The 14,207-nt window shown below is 39.9% G+C and overlaps 1 protein-coding gene across 4 annotated transcripts in view; it reads right to left on the reverse strand.

The window, feature by feature from the left end:
- Window positions 1-1,355: 1,355 nt before the first annotated feature.
- Window positions 1,356-14,207, reverse strand: part of Zc3h12b (zinc finger CCCH-type containing 12B) — a 187,312-nt gene continuing 174,460 nt past the window's right edge. For all 4 annotated transcript variants that reach the window (XM_075957311.1, XM_075957313.1, XM_075957312.1 and 1 more), the window contains 4 exons: window positions 10,994-11,133; window positions 8,884-9,118; window positions 8,206-8,312; window positions 1,356-7,052 (listed from right to left, as the gene is read on the reverse strand). In XM_075957311.1, coding sequence (XP_075813426.1) covers window positions 5,632-7,052; window positions 8,206-8,312; window positions 8,884-9,118; window positions 10,994-11,133 — 1,903 coding nt within the window. In that variant the 3' untranslated portion in view covers window positions 1,356-5,631. The remainder of the gene's footprint in view (window positions 7,053-8,205; window positions 8,313-8,883; window positions 9,119-10,993; window positions 11,134-14,207) is intronic.

The raw sequence follows: 14,207 nt of genomic DNA on the forward strand, positions 1-14,207 counted from the left end.
CTATTTTTTCAAATATCTTGAGATTCTTTTTCTCTTAGGCCCCTAACCTAGTCCACATTTCCCTTTAAGTGTATTGAGAGACTGAGACAGACAAAAGAGAAGTGATTTTTCCCTTGGTCAGAGAGAGCGGTTGCTAGGTTGTTTTTTTTGAACATCATCTGGGATCATTATGGATGAGGATTATTAGACCCCACTCCTGATGTGAATCTATGGTTTTGACATAGATGCGATTATTTTGATGCACAATGGAGTTTGAGATGTACTGGTTGACAAGAAAAAGCTGCCTAATGACACAGGTTCCAGGCATTTCCTGGTACTTAATTAGAGCAACCCTGGGCAAATCATCCCATTTTCTTAATCTGCAGGATAGCTACCTCAGAAATAAGATTGTGCAGATCAGGACAGATTAGAAGATGCTTTTGAGGATCTGGGGAGATGAATTCATAGATAAGAATGCTGGAGGATCTGAGTTCAAATCTCAGCAACTACATAAAACACAAAGCATGGTTGTGCATGCCTGTAACCCTAGTATTAAAGGAAATGACAGCTGTGTTCCAAGAGCTTTTTAGGCAGCCAGCTTAGCCAAAATGGTGAGATTTCAGTTCACTGAGAGATCCTGTCTCAAGGCACGGTAAGGTAAAAAAAACATCAAAGGAAAACACTCAAGGTTCTCTGGCGTCCACATGTATGCACACAGGTGTATGGTCCCATACATGTGCATGTATCATATAGATACTATGTACAACACGTTTTCTGAAAGAAAAAAAACATTAGTAACCCACTTCAAATTCCACATGGGGTGCCATCTCCTAAGAATATAAGTGTCCAATACATGACAGACCCTCAAATGTTTACTGAATGAAGTGTTTTTCTGAAGCATTTGTTTTATATATGCAAATAGTGGGTATACACAAACCTTTCTCAAGAAAGAACAAGAAAATGATTTTCCCAAGTACATCTGTAGTCCAAGTACTTGAAAGGCAAAGTCAGAAGAACCGAGAGGTCATGACCATTTACAAATTGTGTGTATAAAGTTGAAGTCCAGCCTGAGGTATGTAACAAGACTCTCATCATGTCAAGGGCTGAGAATATAGCTCAAGGGTAGAACACTTACCTAGCATTTGTAAGACTGAGTTTGATTGATAGAACCATAAGAAACAAACACAAAAAATTAGACAACATTTGTAAATTTCTGGTGAACTCTGTGAGGAAGGGATGGGGATCTGTGTCTTAGTGTTTATTTAACAATGCAGATTGAAAGGTCATACGTTTAATATTATAGGAACAAATTGGAGTGTTTGTGCATTCACTTTGACTTTTGTTGCTGATGTGCTTAAAGAAAGAGCCATTAGTGATTAGTAGACAAATAGTTTATGCAATAAATGGGTTTACAGTTCATTGTTGTCAACAATACAGCATTTTCATCACAACTACAGGTGAAACAGAACCTCATGGAGAAGTTGTAAGTACATTCATGCTAGTGAGATTATTGTAGAAAGCATTGCACATGCATCCTAGGAGCAGACAAAACTGGACAAGGGCTATATTTTCACTCATCTCAGGTTGGCTTTGTATTTTGTCATTGAGACTTACATTATGTTTGGGTCAAATAAGAAACCCAAAGTGGTTTTATAAAAAGTTTACAACCATTAAACAATACTGTTTAATCCCACAAATGGATAAAACAAATTACTATAGCTCAATGATACACAAACCAGGACTAAAAATAGTCAATCTGCCTATGTGTATAGCTAGCTATAATACAATAGATATCAAATATGCTGGGTCTTCACAGAGGCATTGACTACTTTAGACAAGCAAGTTGTAGAAATACACTGGTTTTGTTTCAAATGAAAACTAACACTGGTGCTATTTTGGTCGATTGAAGATTATACACTCCTCAGTTTCATATCCGAAGAGAAGCAAACTAGGAGGAGGAAGAGAAGGGTTATTAGGAGGAGACCTGAGCAGGGAGGGCTCTTTGGACAACTTGGCATTACTTGCCCTCTGCAAATCCAAACCTGGTTTACAGAACAAAACAAACTATTGAAATTGTCGCCCCCCCTCCAAAGGCATTTGTGCAAAGCTGCACACGTAGAGCACAGATAGAATGAGAGCCTCTTCACAATGAACTGTCCCATGTTAGAAGGAAGCTGTAACAAAGATTAATAGATATTAATGGTTGAATTATTATATAAAGGTTATTTCAAAATGAAAAAAATGGATTGCAGAGGAGTAGTCTCTTAGAAACTAGAAGGTTGAGATATTAAGGGGGGGGTAAAATCATGCTGTATGCTTCATTGCTTAGAAGAAAAGTTTTACAGACCATTTCCATAAATCGTCCGTCATTTTCTCCTCCACACCTGGTACCTTAAGTGAGTTCAGGAGTTTCATGTTACCCTGCAAAGGCTCCTTTTTCTGTGAGCTGTCTTATAGAAAGGGTGCCCTGGATTGACCATACCCCTCCAGAGTCACCTTTCTCCTTTAGATGGAAATGAAAACAACAACAAGGTCACAGCAAGAAAATGAAAATCAGAAAATCTACAAAGTCTAAGGCCTGGACAGGCACAGGTTTGCTATGAGGTCAGAAAATCAGTGAAGAAATTCAAATTACAAAGCACCTCTTACAGAATCCGCTGCTCCTCAAAAACCACACGGAACACTGTGCCTTAACTCCTGCTGTGTACTTGGAGGTGAGTATCCCAGAGGACACACACTTAGTCCCTTAAGGGCACTAACGAGGTCTCAATGCTCTTCTTTATTTGCTATTTTATAATTATAGACAAAATGGAAACATCAAGAAGTGTGCAGATCTTGATATAAAAAATGTTTCTGTAATGTAAGAACCACACTGGATTAATGCATTCGTAATGATACAGCTCCATTAAAGATTCTTACATATGGTTTATTACTATTGACCCTTTATAAAAATCCCCTTTATAAGGACATGTTAAATTTAATAGGCTAAGGAGAATCACAATGTTGCAGATTGTACACACAATAGTTGTGCATCTAACAATAAAGAGGCCTTGAAAACTGTATTTGTCTATAAACTATTACTGCCCTTTGGAAATAAAAGCTCCCTCGTTACCCCTGGGCTACTTTCCTGTGACACACAGTGCCACAAATATGGTGAAAATTAAGTACTAAACATAGTTTAAGATGAGTTTTGTATATTTGTTTCTATACAATCAGGAGAAAAGAGATACAATTTGTATCAACAAAAGGTCATTTCTGGTTATTTGAGGCATTGCTCTTAGCTGCTTTGGTTCATACACATTTGACGAGGAGAGAAGAATGGCAATCCTTTCTTAGAAAGTGAAAAATACATATGCTATCTTAAAAAATTCCCCTGCTGGGAGGAGCTTACAATTCTTTAGCATTTTAAACATGAACGTGTTCCAGATAAACTGCAGCTAATGAGATGTGTCCTGTGCTTCCCTGTGACCTGGGCAGCTCATGGACACTGCAGAGTCATTGGCCGGAAGAGGATCTAATTGGTAGAAAGGCATCAGAATAATCTGAGATTGTCAAATACCCTGATTTAGTCAAGGGGCAGATTGAGAAGGTCCAAGAAGCTGAAGGTATGAAATGATGCTCAGGCGGGAAAGAGCACTGCAGAGACAACTGTCGGTTTGTATGGACCTACCTGGTAGAAAATACTGTTCCCTTTATCAGTAGACTGGGAATGGAACAACCGGCGGGTCGGACATAACTGGGAAGTTGTGACTAGGAATATGGTTTAAGATGTACTATTCGTCAACTTTCACAGAGAGAAAGCTGGAAAGCAGCATGGAAGCCGTTATTCAAACCACCAGAAACAACCCTGACTACAGCCTCACGTTCAAAGTGTTTCACAGGAAGAAACATGTATAGGCAGTATTACACCTTCTCATGAAGAAACAAAAGGCCATGGCCAGGCCTTCTCAACTCTCATGAAAAAGGACTGTAGAAGTTAATAAGTTCCAGCCTCAGAAATTGTGAGCTGGGCATCGTTCAAAATGTTGAAATATACAATGGATTCAGAAAGGAGGGCTCATTCACTGCATCTTAAAACAAAAACAATGAATGCCTCTTGTAGAGGCATGTCGCTACAAATGATTCTACCCAGAGTAAGATTCAAACTGTGCAAATGGTGCTACCTGACCCAAAAGTCATAACCCTCTTTAATATTGACTGCATCTCAGCATTACCTACCACCCAGTGCGCCCACCCTCTCTGCATGGATTTGAAGTGCATAGCAGAGCACTTCCCCTTTGGAAGCTGCACTTTTGCCACCTAGAAAATACCCTGGTTTTGTTTCCTGAAGGAATTCTCCTCTACCAATGACTGATCTTATTGCTCAAAGAGTGGACAACAGGAGAGGGTGGTGTACGTGATTATGCACGCTTTTTCACGACACTTTGTCCTATAATGTTGAATTGGTCAGAAGTTCCAACTCTGTAATGCCATCCCTCCTGGGATAAGGGAAATAGATTCTGGTAGTAAGGCCCGTGGTCCTGGTCCAGCTCTTTAGCGCTTGTGTATAATAAACATACATACTAAGTGTTGAATATGCACTTAGAGTACCTCCTCTATAGAAAACTTCAGCCTGACCCCTAATTTGCTAAGGTGAAGAGATTTGAAAGCCAAGAATGGTTAATAAATGTGGTCAAGTAAAATATATAAAAGAAATACAGCTGCTTTACTCTGGTGCTCAAGAAAGCAAAAGTTTAAATGTTGACATGTGATTTCACTTTTGAATCAAATTGAAAGTATAAAATGTGACAAAATCATTGAGTTGTATTTGTGATCTATACAGGTGTAAACTATAGACTGTATAGAGCTTACAGTCTGATTATCACGATAAAAAAGTTGATAGCAGAGATACAAACACATCTTAAACCAAATATATAAATTCATACATGCAGTAGAATTCCTAAGAGGAGGATTCATCTATATCTTTAGAAGTTTCAAATGGGCCCCTATACTTTGCTAAAGATATTGAATGATCAGATACCCATGCAATAAAATCTGTGGTTACTTTTTAGTTTTAAGTATCTCTATTATAATCCCTTAAAAGGTTAATTCACAATGCAATCTGATCCTCATGTATTTGCTCTCTAAATTGGACAGATGATCCATACTTTATAATATGGAATATGTGACTAAGCAAACCCTGGTAGCTAGGTGTGATGGCACATGCCTTCAGTCCTAGCACTCCGCAGGCAGAGTGAGTTGAAGGCCAGCCTGGTCGACATAGCAACTACCAGGAAAGCCTGTGCTACAAGGAGAGACCCTGTCTCCAAAAACTCAAAAAGAAAACAACAGTAATGAAATCCTTTGGGGTTTCTTGCGTTTTGTCCTCCGTAACCTCCACACTTCAGTGGAAAAGGACATGGGACATTGGGCCAGAGAACTTCGGCTTGTGTCTTGACTTGGTCATTTACTGCTAACTTCATCAAGCTTCAGTTTCCGTCTCTATAAAATTAGATGTTACCAAGATCTACCTCACAGAGTTGATACGAACTAAAATGATATAAACACTCTGTAATTTTCAAAGTACAACACAAATTATTACTTATTAGAATTATAGTATCGTGTATTATTAGTATTCGTATTTATGTAAAGGAATAAGTCCTTTGTGTCATGTCAACGTGCAGCCCGAAGTTTGGCAACAATCAAGGCTGCCAGTTGCTGCGCATCTGCTGTGTGCGGATTCTTCTCCATCACTGCAAGAACAATGTTAGATGGGAAGATGTTGCAGAGGTTCTTGTACGTCTGATATTGGTGCTCTGGTATTACATGCTCCCTGGCATCATTGCACATTCCAACCCAAGGATTCCTCCACAGCTGCTCCATTTTTTCAGGCATGCTCCTTACCATGACTGGTTCATAAGATGGTTGCATGAGGCTGTTACCTAAGGGATAGGAGTGGTATCCATAGGAGTCAGCTGTACGGGGCAATGGGTCCCAACTAGCATGCTGTTCCCTGCACAGAGGGGGTCGCCGTTGCCTCATGGGGTTGCTGTCATAGAGGCGGGAGTCAGAAATGCTATCCATTCGAGTCATCACTAGAGCACGGCCTGACTGGGAGGCTCCCACAGGATGGAGATTGGGAGGCATGGTGTAATCTCCAGGACAGCTAGAGTGTGCTCCAGTTGCTGAGTTCTGGGCATGCACAGCTAAGTGAGGGACAGACTGCTTGTGTGGTGCTTGCTTGGAATCTTCTGAACCATAGCTTTGCACTCTCGCTAAGGCTTCATGGTAACCATGGGAAAACGGCTGAAGATGGTTGTGAGATGCTGAGCGGTGCAGCTTCAAAGTGCCTTCGGGATGGGCATCAGCTACAGCCAAGTACAAGTTGTTGTAAGAGGAATAGTTGTCATTCCTGGTATGGCTCATGTGACTGTCGGTACAGAGGCTGGGATTCCGAACATATACCCCCTGGTTTGCTTCAGACATATAGTACTCATGATTATGCATGCTGTTGATGCTCACTTTGGAGAAGTCGCTTAACACTGAATAGTAGTCATGGTCCCCCATCGTCTCAAACTTTGGGTATTGCTCAGTATAGTTAATAGGGGTGCCATGGCTGTTGGTAACCAAGATGGGGGGGTATTGCATGCTGACCATGTGCTCCAAAGAGGCCTTTTGATGGGGGAAATGGGAGGACCCTGGCACTGGGCTGCTGGCTGAACGGGTGTTGAGTGCACCCACTGCATGGCTTTTGGGGGGAGGGATTGTAGGAACACTTAAAGCGGTCACAAGTGAAGGGACAGAACTGGCCTCAGGCTTACGCGCAATGGACAACCACTCTTCAGGTTCCACGGCCACAGACCGGATGCTGGGATCTGATTGGCGCTTGGAGGCCACACGTTTGACCTCTGAGGTTATCTCACCTTTGGCAGTAGACATCCCTGCGCCACACTTGGCCAGGGTGTCTTCGCTCATTATTTTCACTGTGGACAGTTTGGCACTGATGCGGAGCTCATCAGCCACCGAACGCTGGGGTTGGTTGGCCCGCTCCGGATGATAGTATTTGCACTTGTGGCCGTAGGTGCATTTTTTGCCTGAAAAATAATGCCTTGGGGTAAGACTCTCTCTCATAGTGGTGTAACCCTCTGTGCCAGAAATTGTCCTAACATTCTGGTCACTCGGGTTAGGGTTAGACTGTTCAGGGTTAAGGCAAAAAATTAATTCTCCACAAAGATGAGAGACAGACAACACCAAGGAGTCAGCACAGACTGTGAGGGAGAGGGAGAGAGTGGAAAGCTTCGAAGGAAACTGCAGAGTAAGAGCTAAGAGCTGAGCAGTTGGCTAGCCTGAGGTTTCTGGTGATGGCCAACCTTTCTTAGGCACAGAAAGCAGACCGAGGCAGTGCGGAGAGCGCACGTTTGGAGGCCAGTGAGAAGTGAGTTTCAACGCCAGCTATGTCCTTTACTGACTGTGATCTGGCCAAGTGACTCTTTTCTAAGGCTCATTTTCCTCTTTGGTCAAAAAGGTTCATAACCATGCCTATAGTACAGGATTCTGGGAAAGATGAAATGAGACGACACACATGAACATACTCTGATTTGAACATGATTCACAGACAAAAAACAAAAACACACCCACCCCTCAACAAGTGATTCTTCAACAAACACAAACACCCTAAATAGCCCCAGACCCAGCAGTTCATGTTGCTCTGTGAGGCTCACAAACTTCGTATCAGGGGGATTTTGGTAAGAGCACAAGAACACTTTTAAAAATACTGTACTTTAGAAGTACAAATGAAAATGAAATTTGGAGGCAGCTGAAGCGCAAATCAGAAGAAGATGGTATAATTAATTGACAGAGGGTATAGTTACCTGCCCGAGAAACATGACCTTGTTTAGGGTCAACCCTTTGGAACGGCCCCTTCTGCTTCCTGAGGATATATCATTTCTGCTCGTCCTTACTCCTAGCAACACCACTCAGGACCCGGGCACATTTTCACAAGGGACAGTGTGCCAGGTTAAGTGACAGCTAATCTCCTCTTCAATTTGAGCTACCTTTTCCTCGCGCAGTTTCTAAGCTGTTTCTCCATGTACCTAGCTGGGAGTACATAAAGACCCAGATTTTCACTCACAGAAAGTGGACAAGCCAAGACTTCTCACTTGAAAGAGAAATGTGGAAAGGAAAAGCATTCTAAGAATCTGCCCGTTTCCCTTTGTACAGAACTCAACTCTGTCTGGACGTACTCACCATAAGGACACGGTTGCTTTTTATGCTCAGGGACAACAGGTCTCTTTCTTAAGAAATTCTCAAGGCTCGGACCATGGCGTCCTAAAGGGTCATCAGGAGGCATGAATCTGAAAGCAAGCCACCGAGAGGTGAATTGTTTCCTTCTGTCACCAGCACGCTTGTAAGGGTTCAGGCCCGCCTTCTCCCCTGCCTGCCCCATTGTCACGGCATTCTACTGGTGCTTTCTACCCCTCAGCTGTCTAAGGACAAGCCATTGTTTCTTCCCTTTCTTTCTACTTGATCACACAGGAAGGATGATCTCCGTGTGCATCCTTCTTTCATGGTCTGTATACACCAGTCATGTTGCTATGAATGGCGTCTCCCCTGTGCACCAGCCACTTTCATACCTTTGTAGATTTTCTCATAGTGTTCCTTTCACATGACATACACAGCAGCCCACTTTATTCTGTAGAATTCATTTCAAGAGACAGAGCAACTTTTAGCATCCTGCCTGCCAGTATTTTCTCTCCCCCCTATCTCTACCTTTCTTCTCCTATCTTTAAGTCCCTTGAGGGCGAGTCCTGCTTCCTAGTCAATCTTTTATCTTTGTAGCCAGCAGCAGAATTCAGGGTATAGAGTAGGTGTTCAGTATACGAAACTTGTGATGAACTCTTTAGAGTTTACTAGAAAGAAACTCACTTATCATTCACAAAAGAATACATCAGCAACCGCTCCTCTATAAACTTCTTCCATTCCGGCTTTTCAACTTGAAGGTCTCGGTAGTTATCATTGGACACAATGATGCCATCAGAATCAAAAGCCAATTTGACTATGAACCGATCGTCATAGCAGACCACCCTTCTGCCTTGGACCCTTCGGGATGGTGTGAAGACAAGAATCTTTTCCTTCTCCAGTTTACGTAGAATATCTTGATCTATCAAAATATGCCACACAGTAGAAAACATTTTTGGAAATGAACCGTGCTATCCCCATATTATCAAAACAAAAGTTACTACTATATAAATCTTTTATTTGTAATTGGAAAATAGGTGTGCTACTTTTCTGGCTGTGACATCAAATAGAATTGTGATTTAGTCATCTCTTTCAGACTTTAGTTTTTCTTTCAGTAAAATGAAAAAAACAAAACAAAAAACAAACCTAGATTCAGACACTAATTTTTAAAAACTGTCACAAAGAGAAAGAACTAACATTTGATCTAGCATTCTTTTTCTTTTTCTTTTTTTTTTTTGTTTGAGACAGTGTTACTATGCAGTCCAGGCTAGCCTGGGACTTCAGATTCTTCTATCTCAATGTCCCAAGAGCAGTGATAACCAATGTGTACCAGCACACTCAGCTAACCCTAGCTTTCTTGATATTTGTTTTGTCCTTTGTCTGAAGCATGGGATTTTTTTCCTGTGGTGATGGGATTGAAACCCAGAATCAAGAGCATGGTAGGCAAGTGCTCTACTGCTCATTTCTATCCTCATCCCTAGCTTCTTGACTGTTTGATATAGCAAAGGCTATATCTGTTAGGAGAGTAAGCCATCGCTCATGGAGACTTTCAGTTTTTACTGTTTCCTGAAAGAAAGACAAAATGAAGGTGGGACAGCAAGCTATATTATTTAAGCAGTGACTTTTTTCTTCCTTTTTCTCTAAACAATGACTTATTTATTCATCCACCCATCTATTTATTTGTTTGTTTAGTGTGTGTACCATGACATGTGTGAAGGGGTCAAAGGGCATCTTATAGGAGTTAGTTCTTTTTCCATTATTTGGTTCTCAGGGATTAAACTCAGGTTGTCAGAACTGGCAGCAAGGGCCTTTACCTGCCGAGCCCTCTCGATGGCCATTTTGGATCCAACTGATCAGGAAAGAAAACTTGCTTACTAGGCTTGACCAGTGCCGAGATGCGCTCTTACACTGGGCCTGGGGCCTGCCCTGCAGATGGAGACAGAACTCAACCACCCACTCACTGACGGGACTTCCAGAGTAGTTCCTTTGGAAACACAGTGCCTGCGCTGTCTGCATGAGGTGCACATAACGATTCTTCTGGAATTTAGGCACCTATATGCTCATGAGCTCTTTCTTCCACAGAGAAATATTTAAAATCATTTTAGAATTTGGCTACTATAAAGACAAGCATAATCCAATTAAGTGTGTTATTACACATTCATTGTTATTCTCTATTTCATTCTTATGTGAAAAGAACAAAACAAAAATATTTTTTTGTGGAGATTTAAAAAGTGTGATAATTTCTAGGCTCTGAACTTTCTTTACCTCAGACACAGATTGTTTCTTTGGCTTTCTCTGATACCACTAACTTGTAAACCCCACATTTGTTTCTTTGATACAAAATAAGAGTGCCTATATATCATGTAACCTTTAGTTTACTGAAAAAATCAGTCATATTCATAAGCAGATTTATTCCCTATTGTTTGAAATCTCTTATCAGTCAGATTGCCCTGGTGCTCACTATATGACACAGGTTAGCCTTAAATTCATCATCCTGCCTCAGTCTGTTGAGTATTGGGATTTCAGGTATGCATAACCATTTCAATAAAAATAATGTTCCTTTTTTCCAATTATGTGCTTCATGGTTTTCTAAATTGAAGCTTTTATTTAACTATCACATACCACAAAACAAGCGTGGTTTCATAATGGATCACTTTATAAAGATACGCTTGCTAAATACATTTTAAGCAAATTTAACTTAGAAAAGCAATTATCTAAATTAAGACCATCTGCCTCTCTCCAATCTATCTTTTTATCTTTGACTCTCGAGGAAGATATTTTTTATTTGAAATAGTACCTGTAATTGGTGCATCAGGGCGGGATTGCTCCTTTCTCCATGCTGGTACGAATACAGTGATATCTTTATGGCCTTTGTCTAGAAACCAATCCACAGCAAGTTGTATTCCTCTGCAGGAGAATTCTTCTTTATTTCCATGGCTTCCGAAACAATACAGAACAAGAAAGAAAAGGATCAATAATAGACAGCAAAAAGAAACACCCCGCCAGCCCTTTCGCAGTACTGAGATTAATGACAGACATTTTTCTTTTTTTGTACAAGGTTATACTATCTATCTATCTATCTATCTATCTATCTATCTATCTATCTATCTATCTATCTATTAAATCTTTACATTGCTTTTGGTAATTTTCATAATACTAATTCTACCTATCCGTGAGCATGGGATGTCTTTCCACCTTCTATTGTTTTCCTCACTCTTTCTTTAGAGATTTTACATTTTCATTGTAGAGGTTGTTCACGTCCTTATTTAAGTTTATTGCTAGACACTTTGGGGGACTATTGTGAATGGGACTGTTTCCATGAGCTCCTTCTCAGCATTGATTCTTTGGGGTCTATAAAAACGATACTGATTCTTGTAAGTTGATTTTGTATCCTGATACAAAACTACAAATAGTTGATTATTTCTAGAAGTAGTTCCATGGAATTTTTTATCTCATATGTATTCTATCATATCACTTGCAAATGGGGATAATTGGACTTTTTTTCTAATGAATCCCTTTAAATTCCTTCTCTTGTCTCAGTGCCCTAGACAATGCTTCAAGCACCATCCCGAAAAGGAATGGGGGGAGGGTACTACTTTCTAGGTCTTGTTTCCAAGGGGATTGCTTCAAGTTTTTCTCCATTTAAGAAGATGATGGTTGTTGGTTTGTCACATATAGCTATATTACTTTGCAGTATGTCCCCTTTTCCTACTCTAGGAATCTGAGTAGCCAAGGTAATCTTGAGTATAAAGAACATTGAGGAGATTAACATTCTTCATTTTAAGATACATTACAGAGCTACAGCAACACAAATCATAGCAATGGTACAAAATAGAAGACCCAATTATGAGTGCATGTAGCTACAACCATGTGATATTTGACAAAGATGCCAAAAATACACAATGAAAAAAAAAACCCAACATTTTCAACAAATGGTGCTGGGAAAACTGGATGTCTAGATATAGAAGAATGAAATTCGACTCATATCTGTTACCCTGAATAAAATATGAATGAATCAAAGAGCTCAGTGTGAAATTTGAAACTCCTAGAAGAAAATCTATGTACTACTCTACAAGCTATAGATGTTGAAAAAGATTTCTGAATAGGACTCTGTTTGTCCAGAAATAAGGCCAGGAATAGACAAATGGGACCTTATAAAACTAAAACACATCTGTACAGCAAAAGAAGATTATCAATGAGTTAAAAAAGATATCAAGAATTGTTCAATATCTTTAGCAACCAGGGAAAATTATTTTTTTAATTTTTAAATTTATTTTATTGTTTTATTATTACTTAAAAAATACCAATCCAAATTCCCACTCCCTCTCCTCCTCCCAGTTCCCTCCCTATCTCTCCAAAGATCCTCCCACCATCCCTCCAACAATCAGGGAAATTTAAATGAAAATTTCCTAGAGTACTCCCTTCATCAGTTAGAATGGCTAAGATCAAGAAAACCCTGAAAATCAATATAGGCCAGGATGTCAGGAAAGACGACCCCTCATTCACTGTTGGTGGCATTGCAAATTGGTGTAGCAACTATGGAAATCAGTTTGGAGAATTATCATATAGCCCAGCAACATTTATTCCTTGGCAAAGGACCAAAGGACCTGGCATCCTACTTCACAGATATTGTTCAGCAATGTTCATTGCCAACATATTCACAGTAGCTGGGAAATGGAAACAACCCAAATGATCTTCGATAGAATGGATAATAAAGACGTGGTAGGACAGTATACTATTCAGCTATAAGGAAACGTGAAATCATGAAAATTTCAGGTAAATAGACAGAAAATGTAGAATTGTATATTTACAGAAAATATGATGGTGACTGACGTAGTTCAGACCCAGAAAGACAAATGCCACCTGCTCTAGCTTATTTGTGGATCTTAGCCCTAGCACTTTAGATGTGAGTATAACAGCAGATACCAGGAAAGTTAAAAAAAAAAAAGGACCATAGGGGACTTTCGTAGACAGAGGAATTGTAGAACACAGGTGCTGTGAAGGAGAAATGGGGAAAATGAGGTTGAGGGAGGAGACAGGGAACTACAAAATGAGACAATCAGGATTATTAACACAGGATGTTTGGAAAAGCCACAGGGAATCATATTATTTTATGTTTACTTAAAATTACACATGTAACTATATGTATAACAAAGTAGCAACACTTAGGGTGGCAATAGTCTGTAACCCCAGGGCTTGAGGTTTTGAGATATGTGAATCCCAGGGGCCAGCCAATTCAGCCAAAATGGTAAGTTCTGGGTTCATTGAAAAACCCTAGGTAAAGACGCAATTTAAAAAAAAGCAATTAAAGAATACAAATAACAACTTACAGCCTCCACGTACACCCACACGGGCAATATCACCCACGTACATAGATAACAACATATACACATAAAGGAACCAGTTGAAGCAGGGGATGAGGTATAGGGAAGGGCAATGGGTGATCAGAAAAATAATGAGAATGAGGAATAATAATACATATGTATGAAGATACCATGATGATGGAATCTATTTCTGTAAAGAATGTCATCAGAATGTTGAGAGGGATAGCAATGCATCTGTAAATTACTTCCAGTATAGCCATCTTCACAGCACTGATGTTGCTGATGCAAGAAGAAGGCATGTATTTCAGTCTTCCAGTGTCTGCAACTTTCTTCACTATTGACTATAGAGAGCTATCACTTTCAAGGTTACGTGTACTTGGTCCTAGGTATTTTGGGAGCTATTATAAATGGAATTATTCCACCTATTTCTTTTTCAGTATTGTTATCATTTGTTAAATAGAAAAGATACTGATTTTTCTATGTTGATGTTTACCCTGTTTTGTTGAAATAATTTATTGGATCTAAGAATTTTCTAATAGAGTCTATGGAGTTACACACATACATCTGTCACTTTTCCTTGGCTTGTTTCTCTAGCTAAGGTTTAATTACGGTGGAGAAGAGAAAGTATACACTCTTGTTCCTAATTTTAGAGAAAACATTTTGGCATTTTCCCTATTTATTGTAAGA

The sequence above is a fragment of the Microtus pennsylvanicus genome, chromosome X (genome assembly GCF_037038515.1).
Source record: "Microtus pennsylvanicus isolate mMicPen1 chromosome X, mMicPen1.hap1, whole genome shotgun sequence".
Lineage (NCBI taxonomy): Eukaryota > Metazoa > Chordata > Mammalia > Rodentia > Cricetidae > Microtus > Microtus pennsylvanicus.